This window comes from Lichenostomus cassidix, chromosome 7, assembly GCF_008360975.1.
Source record: "Lichenostomus cassidix isolate B80296 chromosome 7, HeHo_3.0, whole genome shotgun sequence".
Taxonomy (NCBI): Eukaryota; Metazoa; Chordata; class Aves; order Passeriformes; family Meliphagidae; genus Lichenostomus; species Lichenostomus cassidix.
The window spans coordinates 1,780,673-1,805,623 of NC_139488.1; the positions used below are offsets into that span (position 1 = coordinate 1,780,673).

At 43.9% G+C, this 24,951-nt stretch overlaps 1 protein-coding gene and 1 long non-coding RNA gene across 16 annotated transcripts in view; one reads left to right on the forward strand and one right to left on the reverse strand.

Annotated features, from left to right (window-relative positions):
* Positions 1–19,929, reverse strand: part of IKZF2 (IKAROS family zinc finger 2) — a 118,457-nt gene extending 98,528 nt beyond the window's left edge. Inside the window, exons 1-5 of one of the 15 annotated variants that reach the window (XM_085065715.1) lie at positions 19,001–19,929; positions 18,063–18,140; positions 17,599–17,634; positions 16,256–16,304; positions 15,445–15,549 (exon numbers count right to left, since the gene is read on the reverse strand). In XM_085065715.1, coding sequence (XP_084921841.1) covers positions 15,445–15,549; positions 16,256–16,289 — 139 coding nt within the window. In that variant the 5' untranslated portion in view covers positions 16,290–16,304; positions 17,599–17,634; positions 18,063–18,140; positions 19,001–19,929. Of the gene's footprint in view, positions 1–7,682; positions 7,850–15,203; positions 15,393–15,444; positions 15,550–16,255; positions 16,305–17,598; positions 17,635–18,062; positions 18,141–18,419; positions 18,781–19,000 lie in introns of those variants that run through there. The other 14 variants (XM_085065708.1, XM_085065714.1, XM_085065699.1 and 11 more) reach the window with 14 other exon arrangements.
* A 41-nt stretch (positions 19,930–19,970) lies between these two features.
* Positions 19,971–23,910, forward strand: LOC146434295 (uncharacterized). The gene is made up of 3 exons (XR_014853338.1): positions 19,971–20,588; positions 21,274–21,482; positions 23,037–23,910. It is a non-coding gene; the product is annotated as an uncharacterized LOC146434295 (long non-coding RNA).
* Positions 23,911–24,951: the final 1,041 nt, after the last annotated feature.

Below are 24,951 nucleotides of genomic sequence, written 5' to 3' on the forward strand. Positions count from 1 at the left end.
GTTAAAACCCTACACACAACAGCTTTCCAAGCTCCTGCAGCACTGTTCAGCTGCAGTTTGCTCCAGAGCAGAGCTGCAGTTACACCTTGCTCAACACCAATCCCGCTGTTCCCAGTGCTGAGCCTAGCTGTAAGCAGTGGGTAATGGAACAGCTTGTACAAGCCAAGAGCTGGAATTTAAATGGAAAGCTGAGGTACAGCTTGCTTGTAATCTGGCTGTTGCCTTCCACGCCTAAAACAATTTCAAATACAAATGCAGCCAGCTGATGTTCCCCCAGACTAAGCCTGTCACGACGTACAACTTGCCACCATGATAGGGGTCTGCTCCACAAGTGTGTGGAATTAGAGAATCTCCCACAAAGTGCAGTGGGCTTTGGATGGGTCCAAATTACTCACAAGAAAGCTCTCCAGCTACAGAGCACAGGATCAGCACCTTAACTCTCATTTCTCTAAGAGGCTCCAATTCAATTAGTGCAGCAAGTTCTCCCCTTTTTCATAACCCACAATTCCAGCCTTCCTCCTCCATCCCAGGAACTACTCATAGCTGCTGTAGGACAGCAAGAGCATCTCCAAAAATCCTCAACTCAAAAGGTGGTTAACAAAAAAGAAAACAGCCAAAAGAAGCAGCATTCTCCAAGGTACACAAGCCACATAAAATAAAAGCAAAGGACCCAAAATTCAACACTTGCCACCAGCTTCAATTAGCAGCGAAGTGGGGTTTAGGAAAACAAGGGCCTCTTCAGAGCTGCTATAGGGCAAAGATGAAATCCCAGAATTAAAAACAAAATCCCCACATGCACATTAATATTCAGAGGCAATTACCTTTCAGCTTAAAGTCAGCCAACATGCATCTTACTACTGCAGCTCTTAAAGCAATCTTGTTTACAACTGGAAATGGATTACATTATCTCAGCTCCACCTATCCACATAATGCAGAGCAAACTGTCAAACATAAAATTACAAAATGGTTATTGTAAGGTATCCCCTTCAGCATAAGAATTAATTTGACCTATTTTATTACTAAATTATTACTCCCACACAAATTTTCTATCATAGATATCTATCAGCACTGACATTTATGTTCCAGTGAGGCACTCTCAGATGCCTATTTTCTTCTTCTCCATCTCAAAGGTGTATTGAACAGATTTGATGTAAACAGCCTGCCAAGCTAGTTAAAATCTTTAAACTTTACACATACAATTAGATTGTGACAATAACCATTTGCTTAGAAAAAGAGAGAGAGAGAGAGAGAAAGATACATACACAGAGTTTCAGATTCTGAAACAAAATGCTTCACAAATTAAAGAAATGATTAATCTAAATTTAAGAAGGACCTACAGATATTTTTACTACGGCTCTGGCAGGTTGTTCTGATTGTCACCAAGAGACATGATTTGACACAATGGCCCTGATTAAGAATGTGCTTAAGTCCTATTAAAGCCAATGGAAGTTAATCATCTGTTTAAGAGCTTTGCTAAATCAGGACCAGAACAGGAGACATTTCCAAAAAATCTGGGCCTAACTTGAACACACACTAATTAGCTGCACACACCAATTACATGATTATGGATGAAACACAGTTGTTTAGCATTTACAACAGCACACTTTGTGTGGAATCATTTCGAAATAAGGTCTAATTATCATTCCATAACAGGTCCCACAATGCATTATAACCCACATATACCATATTAATTTACTTAAAGGAATAGCTTAAAAAGGAAAAAGAAAAAGAAAAAAGCAGAAATTCTTCCAGTAATATTAGTCCAAATTCTCAAGTGGATCAAGATCTGACCCTTCTGGAACTTACTGTGTTCACAGGGAGAATGTCTGAGTACTCTTATTCAGCCCCATTTCCTTATTGCTACATTTTGCTTACAGAAAATATTCACTCTTGCATTTCAAAATGTAACATTTGTACTCCATGCTGCCTAATGACTTAAGCCGTGCACTCAGGAAACCAACAAATTGGCACAGATCTCCATATCCAGGATAACAAATATCAGCAAATTATTACTAAAAAATATTTGTGCATATAAACCAAAAGTTGTTTTAAGTGTAATTGTGAATGATCTCAATCATTTGAACTATTTGACATTAGCTGGGATGGACAAGTCTCACTTTTATGTCCCTTACATGCACATTTATTAGTTTTTCTTGGCAGTAAGATTTTCAGATGAGTGACTAAAAAAGTCTCCACTTTCATTAAATTAAGCAAAAAAGGCATTCCCAAAGCCAGAGATTGCTGAAAAGCCATGCTTCAGTGCAAAACACAGCTCAGGAATGAGAAGATCCATCAAGAATTACATTTATTAAACAAACAGATATTAAAAAAAAAAACTCATGGTATGTAAGGCAATCTTGCGATTTAAAACTTGACTCATGATTGTGAAAGTTTGGAGTTGGCATGCCAACTTGGTGAGCCATCTGCTCACCAACAATTTATAAACGAGACTGCTGCCAAAGCCACCCGATTACTCAGTTCTAATATTAGTGATGTAACTAAAACATGCTCTTAGGGTTTTTCTCCCCATGGACCAGGAAGCACAAGAGAAAAAAACCTCACCGAGAAAAAGTTAAAAATAAAATAGGTAAAATGTATATATGCTATATTCCCTTCAAGTCTGGTAAGTAGGAACACTAAAGATTAGGTCAATGCTTCAGTTCTGTAACTCCCTCTAAACTAAGTCAGAAGGAAAAAAATAAACCAGTAGAGTGATTCCAAATGATGGGACAAGGAGAATCATAAAATGATTTGGGTTGGGACCTTAAAGATTATCTCATTCCAAGCTCCTGCCATGAGCACGGACACCTTCTACTATCTAGGGTTGCTCCAAGCCCTGTCCAACCTGACTTTGAAGAATTCCAGGGATCCAGGGGCAGCCACAGCTTCTCTAGGCAAACAGTGCCAGGGCCTCCTCACCCTCACAGGGAAGAGTTTCTTCTTAATATTCAATCTAAGCCTACTCTCTGGCAGTGGGAAGCCATTCCCCCTTGTCCTGTCACTCCAGACCCCTGTAAGTAGTCTCTCTCCATCTTTCTTGCCACAATTAGGTCACCCCAAAGCCTTCTCCAGGCTGAACAATCCCAATTCTCTCAGCATTTCCTCACAGCAGAGGTGCTCCATCCCTCTGATCAAATTGGTGGCCCTCCTGAGTCATATATTCTGTACCCAATGCCCATTTCTTTGTTAATGATTGAAAAGGTAGTTGGCTAAAATCAAACATACTGTGTTCATCTCATAATAGAATTTAAGACATTTTGAAAACAGATTAAAAAAATAATCAAGAAATCATGCACAGAGGCTAGCAGGTACAATTGCTGATTTTACTCGTGATGCTAATTTTATCATTAGAACTGGGCAATTTGGGATAAAAACATTATCCTATTTAAACAATTCCTTTCTTATTAAAATTCAATGTTACAAATAGCAGCAAAAACATGCTGGAAGTTACTCTACAGTAAATAATCCTTGGGGCAAAAGATACTGTAATGAAACTGCATGGAAAATTACTCACTCAATCATTTTTAAAACGTTGAGTCACAATTCAGTTTTGTTGGCCTGAAACTCCAGATCTATCTCCATGGCAAGTAAGTAGCAAATCCCAAAGCACAGCCACTACTCCCAGAGCTCAGACACACGGATATGCTGCTGCCAGAGGAAACCCAGGAGTGTGCAATTGTCCTACACCACCACTTTCACAGGGCACCTCCTACCCAGAGAGCTAACAAAACAGTTTAACCACTGCCTTCAGTGTGAGCAGAATCAGGACATTTCCAAGTGCTCTACAGGGGACACTAATTAGACTCAAAACACAGGCAGTCGTGGTGGCATTAATTAAGAGGACAATGACAGTGACAAGCACCCTGCTTCATTTCAGAACACCTTGCTCTATCACTGCCAAAAGGAGTAGCTTTTAAATCTGCAGTTTGAAATTAAATGTATCATCATTACCCAATTACCGTTCTAACTAGTTTCCTCAACAACAGATCGGCTTTATTTACAATTAATTTTAGTTAATGAGTTAGTTGTAGTTTTATCTGACAGATAATGGGAGAGAATTAATAATTGCTTAATCCACACAAAATTTTGTTGTTCACATAGCACACAAAATTTTGACAAATGTTTCTGAATCACAGCCAACAACCACCAGCACATTTTCACCATCTGAAAGCAGCCAAAGCTCAGCAAATGTTACCATTTTACGTTATAGTAGGTTAAACTGTTTATATATATATATAATTAGAATTATTATTATAAACTATGATCATAATTATAAATTGAAATTTCATCACAGATTCATAAGGAAGCTTTCCCCCTTCCAAAACACCTGACCAGAACAATTGATTATGGTGATCTCTTTGATGGTCTACAAAGATTTATTCCATCTATAGTTGCACAAGAAAATACTGCAGAGACCCAGACCGGTGAATAGACTGCCTTGCTCACACTGAGCATGCTGTCTATCTCACACCTTCCTCCATTCCCCTCCAAAGAACTTAAGCCTGGTTTCAAAGCTATTTTAGACCCAGTCCTAGGGGGTTTTTTGTTTGTTTTTCTTTTCTTTTTAGGCATTGGTTTTAAAAGGTTTTAAACCATCACCTTCCATTGCCACATCACCACCATCTCTCAGAAAGACCTTCCCCTTCCTGAATCCTGGGACAGTTTGGGTTTGCCTCCAGCCAGTGCAATTCCCTTCTTCTAGCACAGCAGCCTCTTGCTGGGGTGCTGTCTATCAGACACAACATCAAACCTGAGGATCTCCCTGTATCCACTCATTAAGGAACCTTGGATACTTACACAGCAATTATCATTCACATTTCTACAGTGAAAACACTTCTATTTTTTTCCTAAGGCTCTGTTGTTCTAGGCTGTTAAAAAGAACAGCCATGGTTCCGGGGCAGGAATGGCTGAGCTGGGACACAGATAAAACATCCTGACATGAAGATGAGGAAGAACATTACAGAGCAGCACTATAGATTATTTCCTGGAATGCACTGCAGTTTGCTTTGGTTTTGAGTACATGTGTGATATATATTTACTCAAGAAAAAATCTCACTACTATCGATTTCTCTATAAATATTTAATGGGTACCAGTCAGAAGGTAAATTTAAGTAACAATAGCGCTAATGACGTCAAATGAATGAAGCACTTTAAAAGTGAGAAAAAAAGCAAATGCTTCTTTACAGCATTTTGGAGCAAGAACAGTAAGACAGCAACCTGAAACCATGTTACGTGCTGATAGCCTGAGTCATGTCTGGTCTTACAGGCAGGCCAGAGAGGTGATTTTGCACAAACATCTCACCAAAAAAACTAGGTTTTGCAAGCAGCAAACTTAGCAGAGACTGGTTTCCAACAACTTTTTCCCATGCATTTGACATTTGAAAAGGGTGGCTCTTAATAGTTTTTCCTTCAGCTGAGGCACAACTCACATACCTCTCTCTCCTCTGTCTGGCTTCCTCATTTCATAAGAATTGCATTTTTCTCGTATTTTTCAAGCATGTACTTCTCTGTTGCATGTGACCAAAATCCCCTCTAAGTGCCTTCCATTTGTGTTATTGCATTGAACATGTACAGGCTTGATAGAAACCGGGGCTGGACACTTTTTCCTATTTTTTTCTTTGGCTGCCAACCTTCTCTACTTGGTATTAGGTAATTTGGGGGCAGCTGATGGGTCATAGCATTTAGACTGTGAGAACACTCTGGGATTCACATGTAAGTACACGGGATTTTGGCAAAATAAATTGTGCAATTCATACAATACAAATTTAAAAGAAGGCCAAGAATAAACTCACAGAACTCTCACAGTCTGCTAACGTCATATACTACTTGACCCTTAATATACAACTAGCACATCATTCTTCTGAACTCTTGAGAGCTACCTGTACTCTGACAATTTGTAGTCACATACACAAATTATGAAGTTGACTGCCTCCCACCTATAGGAGTTCAATTCTTACTAACATTAATTTCCCTACTTTTTCTCCATCTCTTCAGCCTGTAATTTTATCCACTTATTTGTATCTCTTAAACTGGTATCCTTTCTGAAGCTTTTAAAACTGAAAAAGCATGATATAACAAGGAGATATTGTTATATCACCCCCTAGAAGAACAGATTTTCCAAAGGATAATACCCTACAGCGATGGAGAGAGAGGCCTGTGTATTTAAAGTAGGGGGAAAATTTCAAACAGGGGGTTTCAAGTAAAGCTGATATTGTAGCTTGTTCCACACAGCTGCACGGAGATGTATTAGACTCACCCAGGAACCACCTGTGCTGGTAACAAGGTCAAAACAACTGGTAAGGTTGACCCAATTTTGGGAGATTAAACTGTAAAACTATTACTCTCAACTACATTTAGGACATGCCTAAATCTGAAAGGTGATGAGGATTAAGGCACTGAGTAAATTTAAGGCCCAATGGTGTATTCTGAAATATTTCTGTACTCAGGCAGACTCTGCACTGGTGCCAGATCCCTGCAGACTCTCCAGGGAGGCAAGAGAGAGGCCCCTCACCATGAAAGCACACGTGCCATACAAAGCCTGTACCTAGGAACCTAGGAATTAAAAGCAGTATGCAAAACTGCTAATTAATAAGATTTATTCTCCTTCAGGGGCCGTTATCTCGACAAGGCAAACCCTGCAGGATATCAGTTTCTCAAGAAATAAGATTAAAAACCAAATGCCATTTTATTCTTTTGCCTGAGCTGTCTCCCTCTATCACAGACCTGGCTGCTAACCAGAACAAGGTCTTCAGTCTACTGCCACTCTTTCCTGGAAGTTTTTAAACCATCCACAACTTTAAGAGAAGGGCTACTCTTCCTCAAATGAATAGATTTCATACCTCTTCTATGTAAAAAGACTTGCTTTTTTCATACAGAAAGAAGCAACTTCTTTCATTTTCAAAAGAAGGGAACTCACACTATCCTGTTTGCTGCTCCTTGGACTAGAGCAGGTGTTTAATTCACCCTGCTGAAGTTTAAATGATGCACAGATAGAGTTAACCAAAAATTCTGTCTGTTTGTGGTTTATGGCCAGATTATTACCTGAGAGAACAACTTTGCTTGCGAAGGAAATCATAAAATATCCAAAAGCTGAGCTGAGGTCTAGGAAGGATTAGGTTTGAATTCTCATAGAACTGCACACAAACATTCCCAAATTAAAGAGTAGTCATGAGAAAAATTATCACGGACTTGAGCATATCACAGGATTCTCCAGCCAGCTTTCTGCGCCACTCACCAACATAATTTTCATGGACTGAGGGAACACATGCCCCTTGAGAAAAACCAGAAGAACATCACTTTCTTCTGATGGAATTGGGAGGTTTTGGAGGGTGGGGGAAATGCAAGGAAAACATCACTATAAAGCAGCTGGGAAAACTCCAGCCTAATACTGAAGGTCACAGCACAAATATCTTTAATCTAACACTTGTTTTGTTCAAGTGGAGGAACAGAGGGGATAAATGAGAAAATCTGCGCCCCCATTGGAATGTCAATTTGTCATGTATGTGGTTTAACCACCAATGGAGCATCTCCCTCATAAGCCCTGCCCAGATCTTCCATTAGCTGGTGAGGAAACACAGCCTGCCTTACGTCCTCACAGGAGAAGAAGCTTCATAAGAAAAAAAGGGTGACAGGTGGGACAGGCAGACAAGGTGAATGGATTTTCTGTACTCAGTATGTCCTACCTCCTTTGAAAAACATTTGAGACATCCAACTCCCAAGACAAAGGGCCTGACAACAGCTGTATCAAGATATGGCTGGGTCTTCTATCCCCACTGCGTGAGGTTTCAGGGTGGACAGCAGCACCAAGTCCTCCAGAGGCTTTCTACAGGCCAGAGACAGGGCAGAGACTTGAACTACTCCCATGACTCTTCCCCTTCTCTCTCCCCTAGTGCAGTGACTACACCTGTGCCCAGAGCAGCCTCACAGGTGGTACCAACACCACAGCAGGAAAAGAGGCTGGAAAAAAACCAGTCTGTGCAGCTTCTCCAAGTAACATGAAACCATGGTGGGGAGAGCAGAGACAGGTCTGCAGTGAATCAGATTCCTCGGCTCATGCCTTGTGAAAACCTACAGACTGCTAAGAAGAGGGGCTCCTACCTGTGCAGGAGAATGATGCACTTAAACTCTGCTGTCTTTTTCATTCACTACCAGCTGGTAAACACAGATATTCACACCCTCCATAATGGTGGAGGGAGTGTGGTTTGGCCCTAGGGCTGATCTCCCCACATCCCTAAGAGGACACAGGAATCTGACCACCAATCTGAGCTTCACCAAAGGAGAGACTAAGAGCCCTGTGACTTCTCTGGACACGACAAACACAGAGCAACCATGAGCTTAAGGAGCTCATACAATGCACATGGAATCCACTGCCTCTGCAGTGTACGCCTTGGTCACACAGCGTTAAAAAAATAAATCCCCAAACTGGAAAGATTTTCTAAAACTAAGAGGCAGAGAGAAAGCAAAGGTCAGTTAAAAAACCCAAAAAAGACATTAATTCACAGAAGTTGACACGACCTATCAGCACAGAAATGAGGGGGATCAATCAACCCCATGCTTTTCCAGGAACAGCGTCTGCTGTTTTACGGTACTTTCCAGCGTAACACCTGTAACAGCACTTGCAGGTGACCCTGCCAGCCAGGGCTATGCTCAGACCAGGAGCTTCTGCCAGCATCTCTCTGCCTGTGAGGGATTACAGTTCTTCAAAGCTACAGGCTGATACAGCAGTGCCAGCAGAAGCCGGTAATGTAGACCTGGCTCCAGATCAAGGGCACATTTTGCTGGGCAGTGTGAATAGGGGCTTGTCCACACACAGATCTGGCAGTGCTCAGCAGTGTGGGAAGAGTTAAAATCCCGTGGTTGCTCTAATGTAATCACACCACAACAGGGTACTTTAGGACCACCCCAATTATTCCAGTGCAGGACAAGAAATAAGCTGCACTGGTCTTAAAGTACTTCCAAATGCGTCTCATTGTGGGGCTGCAAAAATTAAATGCAAAATAACCCCTAAGCAAAGAAGATATTGTAAAAAAATCCTACTTTTGACAAAGGCTAACATGTATCATCCAAGCCTCCAACCAAAGTGATATACCGCTTCTGTGAGTCAGAAAATAAAAGGCAAGAGGGGAAAAAAAAAGCAGCATAGAAACATGAAGGGACTCCCCTACAATGACCAGAGCTGGGAGGAAAACAGCCTCTGGTCACCTAGCCCAGAGCCATATCTGTCATGTTCATTGCTTCTCAGTGATAATCACATCTCTGCTTCCTTCCATTGGGATGCAGCAGTCAGCTGTCTGGAGTCCAAACAAGCGTCCACCACTCTAGGTCAAAGGACAGCATACTGTGGCACAGGCTCCTCAGCTGGGCTGGCAACAGGTCTTGGTACTACGCAGAGCAGTGGCTCAGCCTTCTCCTAATTTTCTACAGACCTTTTTCAAGGTGGGTTCTCCCAGGAGTTTGATTCACTGGGATTACGGAGGAAAAAAGCAGAAAAGGAGGCTCTGCCTTTTCCTCCTGTATTGAATAGCATCACTCCTTCAAGGTGCACTCTTGGCAGTGGAAGGACAAGCACTTCTCACCCTCAGTACCACACAAAGGTAACACTGGTAGCTGCATTTCCACCTGTAAATCTCAGTCCTGCCAACCTGCAAACCATCACTTAGCTGAAGGACTAGACAGAGCCTGTGGCCCACATGAATGGGAAACAAGCCTTTGATCTGATTTCCCGGGAGAAAATACCCATTGATTGCAACAGGAGTAGCACATTCCCCCAGATTCAGGGATGGGAAAGACAGAACACTCTCCAATGGCTATCTTGTCATCCAGCTGCTATCAAAGTGTCATATTTCATGGAAGATGAGGATTGCTCTTTTCATTGGCATGTCTGAAAAGGAACTGAAATTCCAGAAGCAAACACTGGAAACTTGCTGACTACAAAGCTAGCAAGAGCACAGTGTTGTAACAGGGTGTGTACCAGGGAAAGTTAACTGAACCTGACAGTCCAAGAGAATAACAGAAGCTTCCTAAGAAAGGTGTGTGCTGCAACAAAGCCCTGGCAGATGACCTCTCAAGAGGCTTCCATCAGAATGAATAAAAACCTATTTAATGAGATTAACTGATCATTTCACTCCACCCTCGTTATAACACTCACTGAGAGGGAGGAATGCTTTTGCAGCCGAGTATCTGACTCCATAGGGAATGCCAGGACTGGGACAGAGGACAGGAAAAATACACAGGGGAGCTCTTTGCCATTGCAGTGGGAGCCACAGATACTCAGCCACCAACTAATTTCAGTGGCTACTTTGTGTTGGTTTATATACTGAGTTTGTGTCAGAGGAACTATTTCATTATTTTAACCACAACAGTGTGGAAAATCTGAGCTGATGTGGATGAAGCTTACAACAATCTAAGGTGCATCCCAGGAAGTGCTGAATTTCCAGGTAACCCTTTTTTTCCATTTGGTTTGTTTGGTTTTTTTTAGGAAACACATAGTGTAACACTATGTTGCAGAGCTTTAGTTTCTTGGGTGTGGAAAAAACCCTCTATTTCTGTTAAAATCCTGATCATCACCTTTCCAGTTAGTATTTTTTCTTCTGAAACTCCAAGAAATGTAAATCCATTGGCTAAAATTTTAATCACTACTATCACCCTGGCATTTCTCAGGTAGTCTGAGGATAAAAGACTGAAGCAAAGGCTGTGCTCTTGTGAGTGTCAAAGGAGCTCACTTCTTACAGTTCCCTGCCACACTTTATTGAGCTCATCCCTCATGTCTGAGCTCATCTTGGCAAAGTCCATCCTCACCGTCCTTCAACCTGCAAAACCACAGGTACATCTGTATTGGGCATCCTTGTGCAATTCCATAGCTGAGCTCTAAAAAAATCAAAGCATGACTGCAAAGTCAGACACAAAGGACCGGAGGACATCTCAAAGGACTGTCAAAAGCCCACGTCCCCTGCACTGGGGCAGGAGATACCCAGAACAATAAATGCTGCATACTGTACTATTTAAAGGCTGCTGAAGAAAGAAGATTCCTCAGCATCTCGAGGTGATCTGGTACGAGTTTTTAGCACTTTCCAAGATATTTGGAAGAAATGGAGACCTGAATCCCCAGTTCAGAGCACAGCAGTTTGGCTGCCAGAATTCTTCATGCCCCAATGCACATGTCAGGGGAGTGACTGCCTTAAAGCACTAATTCAGTTCCCCCCTCCACAGCCCAGACCCACCAGCTTCAACCACCCCCCTTAAAGGAAAGCCTCCTGCAGAGGTTTAGCCTCCATCACCTCATCCCACTAAAAAGCCGACAACACATACTGAGCCAGAAAAGAATCCCAGTGCAGGGTTCAGCCCCATGTGCCTGACAGTAAATTCTGATGATGGCAAGGTTTGTTTGCCATGGAGCTGAGGCATGCAGCAACTTCTAACTTTACGTGGTTTCATTGCAACAGTCAGGCTCCACTGTTACATTTCTTCAACCCTACAGATGTGCTGACACAGCTGTGGTACCTGTAACTCTGCTCAGGACAACACAACTGTGACAAACAGCAGTTGTATGATAATTCAGGCTTGAAAAATGAAAGTGATCACAAAAGATTTGGGGCTTTGATGCTACAAAAAAAAAGTGCAACTCATAGTCCACCCTAATCACTGGGAATATAATATTAGCTACATTATAATAGAACTTTGCCCAGTTTCTCTTTAAACACCACTCCTGAAATCATTCCCACTCAGTGCTGCTGTCCCAATTAGCAATCTTGTCAGACAGCACAATCATTCCCCACCACAGAGAAAATGCAATCGCCTCATTATTTTCAGCAGCAGAGCCAGCCGATATGGTTTATTCTCTTAATAAATTAATTCTCACAACTTACTAACACTTCAAGCTACTATAAACACCTCTTGAAAGTGTACCACAATTTTAATCAGTTTCAAACATCAGATGTTGGGTTTGATATTTATGATTGTTCTGACTCTGCTTCATTTAAGAGCTCCTTTTGTCTATGAAAGCAAGATAAGAAAGTTAACTGGGACACCCACTGTCAAGTCTCTAATTTAAGGGGAAATTGCCTTTGTTGCTGACTGTCAGATGCTAATAGCTGCTGCTACTATTTTCCCTATGATACCAGGCCAGTGATCTTAGAAAAGTGTCCTTCATCCTATACAAAGCAATGATTGAGTCAACTAATTGAACAACTGTGCCCCTGCAGTTTCTAAAGCAGACATTCCTCTAAGTCCATTTTAACCTACAGGGGAAAAAATATCTCTAATAACTCTAGTAAGAACTCAGTGTAGTATTATGAGGAGGTGACTGGGAATTATTTCTTTTTAAAGCCTCTTTTATAAGGATTCCCCATTAGCCTTTAATTAGCATGCCAGTTCCTATTCGAAGGTTTGTGATCACTTATAGCCCAGTTCAACATTCACAGAAGGGAACAAGACAGACTCCCTTGAACTCGGTGGGGTCCATGGGGGGGCTTAGGGCCATGCAGGGAACTCTCCAGTACCAACACAAAGTTAATTGAGTAAGCCTTTGACACCCAGCTCTGGGTGTCAGCCTTTGTAAGAGTTTTCCTATGGCAGATCAAAAGAAAATGTGGACTTCCAGATTTGGGGCTATGTAAATATATCATCTGTACTCAGCAGGTGTAACACTAATTCATCTTTTGCTGTAGAGAAAAGTGAGATGATCTATCAACCTATTCGGTTTGACTATTTACATGTATTTTAAATCTTTGCTTACACAAAACTACAATGAAGTATTTTAGAACATAGCATCTGCCAACACACATGCAGTGTTCTGCTAAACGCAGGTATATGTAAGATCATCAGTTAGCTATGACAGGTGATTTAGTGTGATTCATCTTTCAGGATCATCTCATTCACAAGGAAAATTGAGTGTCATCCCCATCCATAACCTACAAATATCATCTAGATACCTGAAAATTATAATAGGTTAAAGGATGCAGTAGCCGAAATATTTGACCCAAACCCTTTTGGAACAGAACCTGAAAACATCAGTAATTCAGACAGAACTACTAACACAGATTGCCAGGGGCTAATGAACATAGAAAACTCTTTATCCAGCACATAATTTTGCTGTTGCTGGGAGAGTACTACTCAGTCATTTCAGCACAGATCCAAGAAATTTCCCTCTTTTGGTGTTTCTCCTTTTGAGCCAGACACAAATTCCGACTAAATTAAGAGCTGTGGTTCAAAACAAGTCAACAGAATGCAAGATGAACAAAGATCAAAACTTCAATCTCCACCTTGCAGGTGCACATCCAGGAGTGCACAGCCAAAGAGGGCCATGCGCTTCTGGCAGTGACTGGCAACCCATCTGGGAGGGAAATGTTTGGGGTCTGCACCCTGTATCACCTCCTCCATTCCCAAGTCCTACCCAGCCAGAGTGACATGTCCTGGGCTTTGCTATAATGGTAGCCAAGACCACTTAATCTCCAGCAACCCACTGGAAATCAACCCATACTGAATAGAACACAGCCACTGCCTCTACTTAAAACAATGGATGATGGATCAATCCACTGGGACCTACTAAATGCATACAAAATGTTTCAAACAGCTATTCCACCTCCATCTCTCCCTTAAAAATACCAAAAAAAAGCCCCCAAAGGAGTTAAAAAAAGAGGTCACAGGGCCCTGGGCTGCCAAACCTTTAAAAGGATTTCCTGTGCCCAAAAAACAGGTGGAAAGCTCTAAAGCACAGCCTGGCGATTTAGCCTACACATGCCAGATTCAAGATTTGGCCAAAAACCTTAAATGAACCAATGTAACAGCTGCCACAAAAGCCGACAACCTCTGATCAATATCTTCCATGTTTAAGGCAGCACAAGCTGCCTCTCTACAAAACAATCCTAAGCCTGCAAAGAGTAAGTAAATTATAATAAATTTAAGAAGCTTGAGTCTTGCATGGCTTGGGAAACTCAGGCAGAGCCCTTAATTTTTCAGTAACAGCACATCTTTAACACAGAGCAGCAGTGATGAAAGCATTTGAGACACCTGTGAGAGACCAAAAAGCACCTCTAAAAAAAATAAGATATTCACCAAGGCTGCAGATACATGTGTGTTTCAAAGAACTGGCAGAGCGTAAAAACCATTAAAAATGTTAACACAATGAACATGAAAATACTGAGTGTGTTAAAGCCTTTTGCATGACTTCATTCTAGATCTTTTTATTCCTAATTTGACTTTGGTTTTAGTCTAGATTATAAAGAAGATTTAAAACAGAGGTATTTTTTCCCTTCCAATGAAGCCTTCCCATTAATAAAAAAGGAAACAAAGAAAATGAAGAAAGTGAGTAGTAAAACTTTTACAACATAATAAAGTATATCAGAATCCCAGTGCAGCACAATTGGAATTGTCTAAAGATGCTGAATTATGGGTGGTTGTCATATAAAGTTCAGTCCATAGTATTAGAAATCATATTCTCCAGCAACATGTATATAATTGAGAGATCTTCATAATAACCCCCAGTTTAAAGGCTCGTAAAACTGTGCTTTACCCGTAATTTGCAAGAGGAAAGAATTCTTAAAGGAAAGTAACATCTTTTTCTCAGAGAGACTCTGAAGGCAATACACAGTGTATTTCTAAGCAAGCAACTCTAAAAGCTGTCTTTCACAGCTTTCGGTAGGGCATTACACTAACACTCGGTTTAAATAGATAAATATGTATCTGTTGCACACACAAACCAGAAAGAAAATTAGTATCACATGGAGAAGAACACTGTAAGTATGCTGGAAACAAAACATGTTACATTTTTTCTGGACGATAAGTACAGAGGTTACATTAAGGTAAATATCTTGATGTAACACTGTAACCAACATTTAAACAAAGTAGGGCACTCACACACTCAGAAAGTGAAGGTTGTTGCTTTTATGAATTGCGTAAACTACATTTATCCACCTCCCATAGATAGCAGGAGAATAATTCTATAAATATTATCAGCACTTGACACCCTCAGTAGACTCCCAAAACTCTCAGTTTCTACCTGCCATTCTAAACCGAACTCCTTTCAGTTTGTTATAGTCAACTGTAGTTTTGTAAGTAAAATTTGTTTGTTTTCAGATAAAGCTACTTCAAGCTGTTTCAGGAAGCAAAGCAAGTAATAGTAATAACAACAACAAAAACAATTTCCATTTGGATTTCAAAACCTGAGGAAACAAAACCAGCACATGTCAAGCCTAGTGTTTTCCTACCTGGAGCAGGTAAGGACCAGCTCTCAAATGCCACCTTGGGATAGTTCAGACTAGTAATCCCGTCCATGTTTAAATGAGACACCAGCACAAACAAGACAAAAAATAAAGAAAACCTCCCCTATCCTCTGTCGTTAGCAATGCCAACAGCAGTGGCTAAGATGTGGTAGGCAAACTGAGGAGCAGGAGGACCAGAACAACCCAACCCTCAGCTAGAGAGAAACAGGCTTAAGAGGAGACTTACTGCCTGCCATGTGACAGGGGGAGGTGTGCTGCCCATTGGGAGTACTGGAGGTGAGGTCGATGGCCATGCCGCAGTGCTCCCTTTCAGGAGAATAGTCATTGTCACCTGCGAGCACAGAACAGGTCCACCGTAAGTTCTTATCCCCTTCTTCAGCAGAGGTACACAAAGACTAGGAACAACTTCACCCCTGCCCTTCCCTCCTTTACTGGTGGGGTCTTCCAGAGCCTCTAAAATCTGGACTCCCAGTGGTCACAAATAAACATTGGGGTGATTTTAAGAGCCCCCTAAACCTACTGTCACCAGTCTTTTACACACAGTCCTGTGACAAACCTTGTCCCAGCTGCTTGGTTTCAAGTTAGGATTACTTTTCCATTAGCAGACAGTGAGAATCCAGGCTGGGCAGGGGAAGACTGGAATAGTAATTCACCATACAGACCTTCCCCCCAAAAGCTCTGGGTTAACTGACAGTTAAACAAAGCACTTCCACAAATCCCCTCACACAAAACAAGAGAAATACATAGGGAAAGGCATAAAAAGTTTTTGGCTGCAGTTTGAATTTCTGCAGATGAACTCTCTCTCATTTTCAAAGTTCATTCACCCTCAGCAAATATCTAAACCTAGAGATACTCACCCATGCACCCATCCCCATGCATTTCTCAGTCATAGAGAGAGTTTATATTTAAATGCTACTAATTCAGTGTCAATGCAAACACTGTACACAAGGAAGCTAAACTTTCAGGTGTCTGCATTATACAAAGGAGAGTAGGAAAAGAAAAGTAATTCAGAATAATCAAACAAAATGACTACTTACATGCAATATATCCATCAACAGCGTCTGCTTCCATAGTCAAAGTGCAGTGCTGCAAGGCAGAAAAGTACACCCTCAGAGACGCCTGTCAGTATCAACCATTAAATGATTAAACTTACTTAAAGCCCTAAGTAGTTGCCCATTTTATTGCTGTTGCAACCACTGCCTAGAGAAACACACAAGTGCACTGCATATGCTCATTTGCAAATCACTGAACTCTTCCTGTAAATTATGTGAGTAAAGACATGCAGTTGCCTTCTGGGCAGGTGACACCTGGATCATCCTGGTCTGACCGTACCTCTCTCCCTATGCCACACTCACATTTTTGCCTGATCTGAGAGTTTTTCTCTGAGTTTCCACTTGTTATGTCCAAGCTGGAATGGTAATGCTTTATCAATTATCCACTCTATCTGCAGCAGAAAAGACTTTGAGGATACTGATACGATTAACAATTGCTCTTTTCACACACACCGCAAGAGACTCCCTCCTGGTCTAAACAAAATAAACCCTCCTGTCTCCATTCCCCTTGGACAGAGTTGTTCCAGCTTTGTCTCACACCTCTGCATGCACACACACACCTGTACACACACGTGTTCACTCTAACCCTATTTATCTGCCACAGCACAGGGCCAAACATCACATTTCATACTTCCAGATCATGCATTTTGTGGTGTGAAGCAATCTTAAAGTTTCTGGAAGCACTTTGCTGACACAGAACAAGCTATTACTTTCCCGAAACCCAAGTAACTGTATAGAATGACACCCCCTAGCTATCATTTGATATATATTGTGAGGGGGGAGAAAAAAAGGGAGAGATCAATAATCATAACTATGTTCTTTTAAGTGGAAAAGTTAAGAATCTGACATGACCAGAAGAGAATTTTATTTCCTCTCTCCCTCTATGGCCTCTTTTTTGCCTTTAGTTTCAAAAGTCTCACTGCACCAGGCAGCTAAATTATTCACAATGAGCCATTTCTGTATTGATCGCCAAGTATATTTAGCCCTGGCTCCTGGAATTTCTCCATTACTTACTGGAAAACAGGCAGCTTCACTTCTTGTCTCCAAAACCACTTCCCTCCCCCTCCCTTAACCCTCTTTCCTCCCCCCCCCTCCCCACTCCTTGCCTTTCCCCCAATAAATAAATACTTTTCTCTGTGCTCTTCCTTGGTATAAAGCAGATCAAATTGCCAAGGCATTCAGCACATAACACTTAAATTTCAACCTGCACAGCTGCTACCAAACTCTCTTCAATTACTGATTTTCACAACTCTTAAAAATAATTCTCAAAAAAACCCAAAAAAGTTTTCAGAACAGGTAAGCCACTTCCTCAAGCCCTTCAAAATTACCTTATCTTTCCCCTAGTCCAGGTAGGCAGGCACACACTGAGAAAAAGAAAGAAACATCAGAAGCAACAGGGAAAGAACATCCCAGCCAATGAAGTGGAAGGAAAGAAAGGGGAGGAAGGGAGGAGGAAGAGAAAGGAAGACAAAAAGAAACACAGAAACATCCATAACCTAAATTAAAACACGGCTTGAGGTTTTTTTTTTTTTCTTCAAGGGGGAGAGGGGAAGGAAGAGGAGAGGGAAAAGAAAAAGTTTGGTCACCATTTTTAGGCTGGTGATGGCAAATCCCAGCTGCTGAGCCTCCCTCTCCACAACGAATGGAGAGAGTTTTGCTCGAGCTGAAGACACAGAAAGATGGAGAAAGTTTAAAAAAAATTTTTTTTCAAAGGCGGGGGGGAGAAGAGGGGGTAAAGAGAGACAGGGAGGGAGAGAGGGATAGGGGAGAGAAACCCGCCCCCGGCACTTACAGGTGGGGCATGCGGAGCCGGGGAGCCGGGCAGCCCCGGGATGAGCCGGCGGGGAAACTCGCTCAGGAATGGCACATACTTTGAAGGAAGATGAAGAACAAAAATAAAAAAAAAAAAAAAAATTAAAAAAAAAAAAAAAAAAGAAGAGGGAGAGGGAGGGAGAGAGGGAGAGGGAGAGAGGTCAGCCGGTGCTACAGCAATGCGATTAACCAGCGCGGAGAGAGAGAGAGAAAAACTTGATCCACCGGTTCCTTACGGATTCCACGGGATCGGGGGGGAGCGGAGGGAATGCGGGGCGGGATGGGAAGAGGGGATGCGGGGCGGGATGGGATGAGGGGGCCCGGCGGGCGCACTCACACCCCGCGCAGCAAACCCGGGCCAACTTCCCCGGAGCGCCGCTCCGGCCCTGGGCGACGCCGGGCTCCGCGCCTCATCCCTGCCTCTCCCCGCCCCTGCCACAACCTGTCAAAGTCATGGAAGTCCTGCCTCGCTTGTCATTTTATTCCCGTTTCCCCCTTCTCCCCGCCGCAGGCCGCAGCCCCCCGGGGGCGCGCAGGTGGCGGCGGGCGCTGAGGGAAATGGCAGCGGGGCCAGGCTGGCTAACGGACCGGCGACACCCGCCGCGCCTTCGGCCCCTGCTCTTTTTGGGCTGTGTGGGGCGGTTTTGCTTGGTTGCGGTTTTTTTGCTTAAATGATTTTTTATTTTTTGGGCTAACAGCAACAAGTCATTGGCGCCCGCGGGGATGCTGCACAGCCGCGCTCGGCTCGGGGACCCTCGGCACACACAGACCCGCACGGATGGACCGAGCCCCGCGCTCCCCCGGCCCCGGACGGAGCTGTCCCTCCCGCCGGGGAAAGGGGCACCGGGGAGGGAGGGGAGAGGAGGGGAGGAGAGAAAGAAAAAGAAAGAAATAATAAGAAGCCAGGCGCAGATTTACCTCAGCCGCGCAGGCAGTGAGTCAGTTCCATCCCCCTTTTGTTTGTGTGTTTATTAGTGTCGGCTCCCTCTGCCCAGTGGAGGTGTGTTTGTGCACGGCAGTTGGCTGTGGGGGGACTAAGGCGGCGGAGGAGCCGTAGCTAAGGGTAATCCTGTTTTTACTTCCTCCATCTTCAGAGAGCAGAGGGTTAGCCTGGGACAGCTGGTCAAACCCCGAGAAACCGATCCGGCGGCGGCGGCGGCGGCGGCCGCTCTCCCTCTCTGCCTCCCTCCCTCTCTGCCTCCCTCCCACAGACACACAGACACACACTCATTCGCTCCCTCCTTCACACACACTCCCTTCCCTCCCTCACGCACAGATACTCGCACTCCCTCACACACCACACACGCTCCCTCCCTTCCAGACACACGCACTCCCGCACACACACACGCTCCCTCCCTCACACACATAGCACACTTCCTCCTTCACACGCACTCCCTCACACGCACACTCTCCCTCCCTCAGGCTCAAACCCACAGACAGACACACTCATTCACTCCCTCTCTCCCTCCCTCCCTCACACGGAGACTCTGTCTCTCCCTCACTCACAGCCAGCCCCTCACACACACATTCTCACTCCTTCACTCACACCCGGTCCCTCACAGGCTCACGCACCCATTCACTCCCTCACACTCAGTTCTTCCCTCAAAGTCCCTCAGACGGACACACCGGCTCCCTCCCTCGCACTCAGTCGCTCACAGACACAGACACACACACTCACACTCCCGCAGACACGCAGTCCCTCACACACTCACGCTCAGTCCCCGCTCACACACACGCTGTCACACTCGCCATTCCCCTCAGACCCTTTCCCGCCCCGCGGGGCCGGCGCGGCGGGGGGCGGGTGCCCGCAGCCGGCGCGAGGCCGCTCAGCGCGCTCGGCAATCGATTACAGGACAAGTGCGGCCGCCGCCGCCGCCACAGTGCGCGCCCCGCGCCTCACGCGGGCGGGCGCGCGCGCCCTCAGGGCACGGCCGCGGCCCCTCAGGGCGGCCCCGCTGCGGGCACCCTCACACCGCCGGCAGCCGCCGCCCCGGGGCTCCCGCCGGGCGGAACGAGGTGCCGCCGGAGTCATGATTCAGCACTTCTATTTATAACCGGCCGGGGGGCGGCCGGGCTTCTTACTTAATTAAACATACACGGCCGATACGAGCGGGAGTTTCTGGTCCGTTTACGCTTAGAGACAGCCCGGGTGCAAGCGAAACCTCTCCGTGCCATTCCCCCCTCCTCCCCTCCCCCCGAGAAGTCTGTGTGCTGGGAAAAGTGGAAAAATCAGCATTCTTGTCCTGAGGGAAATCCTGACGCTGCCCCACAGCCAAGGCTGAAGGAACAGCGCCGAATATTTCCCACAGCGAAGGGACGCCCCAGAGAGAGGAACCATCCCCACAGACCCGCTCAGGGCCTGACAAACCCTCACTGAGGGGGCTGAAGGTCAATGTTTGATGTGCTTCCTCACAGAAGTTTTGCCTGCTTTCCACTGGACCTGGATCAGGTGCAACAGCATCGTCCTGCTTTCTTCTCTTTGAGCTGCTGGGCGCTGGTGACCCTGGTAATGTCATCATTAGGCACTGGAGTTTACGGCCCGTTAAGAAGTGGAGGTTTTGTCTCTCATGCACGATATGCACAGACATTATGAAATTTCAATTTGCAAAGTTAAGCATGCAAACACTAGGAAGCATCGAAATTCAGGCTGCCGGAGCACCCTTGAGCCTTTTGACCCAACAGAGCAACTGGTGGGAATGTTGGAAGAGTTATCCTTGATTTTCATTGGTACCAAAGGGGAGTAACACATGCATTTTGCCAATGAATTTCAGACATGCACCCATGGAAGTACCTCCATCACTACCTAGTCACATTCTTTGTGTATCCAAGGCTCTAGGTACCGGAAAAATTTGCTTGGAGGCCAAATCTTAACTACAAAATCGTGAAGCAAAGTCTTAACTCTTGCTCTCACTGCGTACAAGCACAACACTGTTGTTAGCGACAAGGTAAACCCCAGGTTTCATTAGCACCACTTCACACCAAATGAGATTCTGCTTTGTAGCACAGCAGAGCCACCCAACCCTGAGAGAGGGAGACAAACCGCACTTTGGAAAACACACTAAATGATTCAGCCAGCCCAAGACACTGAAATTAATCCACAGCTCTCTACCCAGCACCACAAATTTGAGCCAATTAGTCATTATGCCACATCTGTGAAGTGGGTTTAACTTAACTCTTCTCATTTTGCATAGGAAGGATGCAGGAAGGTCAGGGGACTGGCCACAGAGAGCACTCAGAGCTGAGCCTAGAAAGCAGACTTCATGTTTCCCACGCCTACGTTTCAACAACTAGACTTGGCTTGCCTACACCAGAAAATAGACTGGCATAGCTGGAGCTGGGTAATTATACCATAACAGTTTATGCCGGAATAACTCTCCTTGTGGACACTCTCCTCCAGATGGTAAGTGACTTCCCAAAAGCTGTCCAAATGAATTCACTCAATAGCACACACTTTGAGTTTTGCCTTTTTCCCCCACCTTCCCCTCTTCGTTTTGGGGGGTTAAAATTTCTGAGTTGTGGGTCTCAGCAGCATTTTGAAGCCTTTGATCACTTTTACAGACCATTAAAAAGCAGGGACACATACAAAACATGTCATTGAAATGCTACAAGTCTTGTTGTCAAGATTTTTATGGTGCTTTTCATCAAAATGTTGAAAACTGAAAGCTTCCAGCTGGCTCTCCTTACAGGTAATAACTTAATAGCTAACAGCTTTTCTCCCAAAGCTGCTGGAACCTGCTTGGGCCATGGAAGCTGATGGGAAAAGCCAGACCCATCCTCTACAGTAAATATTTTCTGATTTTTTAATCCTTCTCCACAAGCTTTCAAAACCAAATGAAGCTGTGAAAACAAGGAGGAGTGACCAAGGGAAAAGTAAGGGGCAGGGAATGAAGCGACAGGACTTGCCTTTGTAAATCAGCTCGCTAAGTCCAAGGGCTGCAGAGATGAGCACATCCTCACTACAGCAACACGGGGCTGAATCACTGGTTTCAAGGCAGAACTCAACTCTGGGCTGTAGCAGGAGCTCCACAGTGATTTACATCGACCTGAGCTGCTGTGGTGCTCTTGAGGGCAAAGTGAAAGCTTGGGGATGAGGAGAGCAGGATTCATATCCAAAGACAACCAGAGGTTCTCAGAGTAATTTTGGCCATCATTATTGCCCTGCATTTCTAAAATACAGCAATCAATGCAACGAGGGCTTTTCTTCTGCTAAGCAGTGTCCCAAGAGCAGTTCTCAGCTTTGCCAGGGAGTTCCGCCACATTACAAGAGGTCACTCCAGCACACCTCTGAAAGAGCAATTCCTGGAATACCTGGGAGCTTCTTTCCATTGCCACCCACAGGATCTCTGCCCTGCCTGCCCTGGGACAGTGTCCTGCCACAGAATTCCAGCTGTCCCAGGGATCACAGGCTGTGCCAACAGCCAGCTACTCGAGGGCTGTGATGTCCTCCTTGGCACTTGCTCAGTATCCCTGAGCTTCAGTTCCCCTCCTGTGTGCTGGAGATAACAGAGCTCCCCAGTCTCACAGGAGAGTTTAATTCCTCATCAGTTGACAGCAACGTGTTTTGATAGGTTTGATGGGCTCAGCCTGTTTCAAGCTAAATATTTAAACATTTAACCCATATATATGTGTGCATATGCACATGCGTGAGAATTACTATTCAAAACAACCATCATGCTTTTTATGTAAATTCTGGTTTAAAGTTTCTAATTCCCCTTTTTTATATGCCTGTATAAGGCCAAGGTGCTCTAGGAGTTCACTCCCAAACCCTTCTATTAGGTATTCATGTAAATTGTGGCTCAGCACAGCATAAACTGGAGACTAATTGATACTTAGCGAATTAAATAAGACTTATGTGCCCCACTGTTGCCTTGGACGGCAGGGAACACGGCAGAGCAGCAGACCCCTGCATCGGCTCTCTTGCTGTCAGACTGAGCCCTCTCTTCCCTTCCCACAGAAGGGGCACTTTGAAGACAAACTGGATCCAGTCCCAATATACTTTGAAGAGGACAAACACAGACCTTTCTTTACTTAACTGTGCGTTGGGCATTCTAAAAAACATATAAGCACCAATCTATTTGTTATTCCATCTCCTCCTCTTCCCTACAATGAAGCACTGTTTTATGCTTATATGTATCAATAAATAGACCTATAAAGAAAATAATGAACATCCTTGAATACCTTCAGAGCATACTCCATTAATTTTAAAAGGGACGCAACATACTGTACCCCTTGTATTTCACCAAGATAAAAGTCTATAGATTAATTCCTATTAAAACAGTTGGTATTTTCAGGACATGCAGATGTAATTTATGGAGAGGCATAATACTCATAATAGCTCAAAGGCCACAGAAACTGTAGATCTGTGTCTGTTACTGTAGTTGTACAGGCATTCATTGTACAGAGAGCAGTTGAAAAGGCAGAGTATGTAATCTGAATACTAAATTTGTGAATAGTTTCTCACTTGGGCTGGTTAGGCTTTTCAAGCGCAGCGGATGCTTTGTGGGGGACTTTGTAAAACATTCTGCTAATATATCACATGGTTGCTGTATTTTCTCTTATCTTTACTGTCAGAGCTTTATTCATGAAGACACAATATTTGATTCTTAAAAGGGCACCAGCTCCTACTCTGTGCTCTCCACCTGAATTCAGTGTGCTCTGTGTGAGACTATTTTCACAACAAATACTTCTTCCTTTCTCTATAAAGTGGACAACTTTAGGTGTATATAACCCAGAAGTATACAAGAAAAAGATATTTTCCCTCACCCCCACATATTCCAATTGCTATATCCAAGCTACTTGGAAAATAGTATTATATTTTCTTTTTCATCATCCACAATAAAAGTGTACAGATTTTGTCTTTTATTATAGAGATATAAATGTATATGGATATTTCATTTACAAGGAAGGGAAATTCTAAAGTGCCCTAACAAAATTTAATTATGACACAAGCTACTAACAGAGAATCCTTGAGCCTGGGATCATTTTTATTCGTTGCTTGTACAGCACCTAGCACAATGAGGATTTATGCATGACCTAGCTTCCCACTTAGTACTTCAACAAAAATAAGAATTAACTCTTGCTTTGCTTATGGCTGGAAAACACAGTACCAGTAGAATTACATACATCCCATATTGCACAGAGAACACCACAGAATTATGAAGCACATGAAGCAGCCAATACAGAAGTGTGCTGGATTTATTTAAATGACTGGAGCTGCTGGAGACATTTAGGCAGATAGACAGTTGTTACTCAAGCTAAAATGTGGCAAAATTACAAGTGTCAATTGTGTTGAGTATTGCAAAGTACCAGGGAACATTCAGTGACAAACAACCAGGCTCACAGCTTTGCTACAGCTGAAAACTTGGTGGCAATGGAGTTCTTCCACTTCTCTATTACCACAAGTGTTGAATATTAAAAGGTAAAAAGTTGCTATTTGGGTTTGAAGGGGCTTCCACAACACTGAAGTCTTCTACCAAGTGAACATTGTAAGGCTTCCAACACTGACCTGCTGGGTTCAGCCTGCTCTACTCTGGCTGTATTCTCAGTCCTCATGCTGAGGGAAATACAGACTAGATACAGCCACCCAACGCATACAATTCTGAACTTGAAAACCACTACAGCTCTTTAAAGCTTGGCAAAGAATTGAGGAATAAGGACATTTTCTCATTGAATCCAGCCTGCCTGTATGTTCACAGCACTGGCCAGTGGCTCCTGGGGCCCAGGAGCCACAGAGATGTCCCAGGCTAGCTTGGCAGGAGCCTCAGCAGCCCAGGGTCCATCCCACAGCCCCCCAGCCAGAGATGATGACAAGTCCAACCAAGGACCTTGATCTTCAAGCAAAGTTGGAGTGATGAGGCAGCTCAGAGATC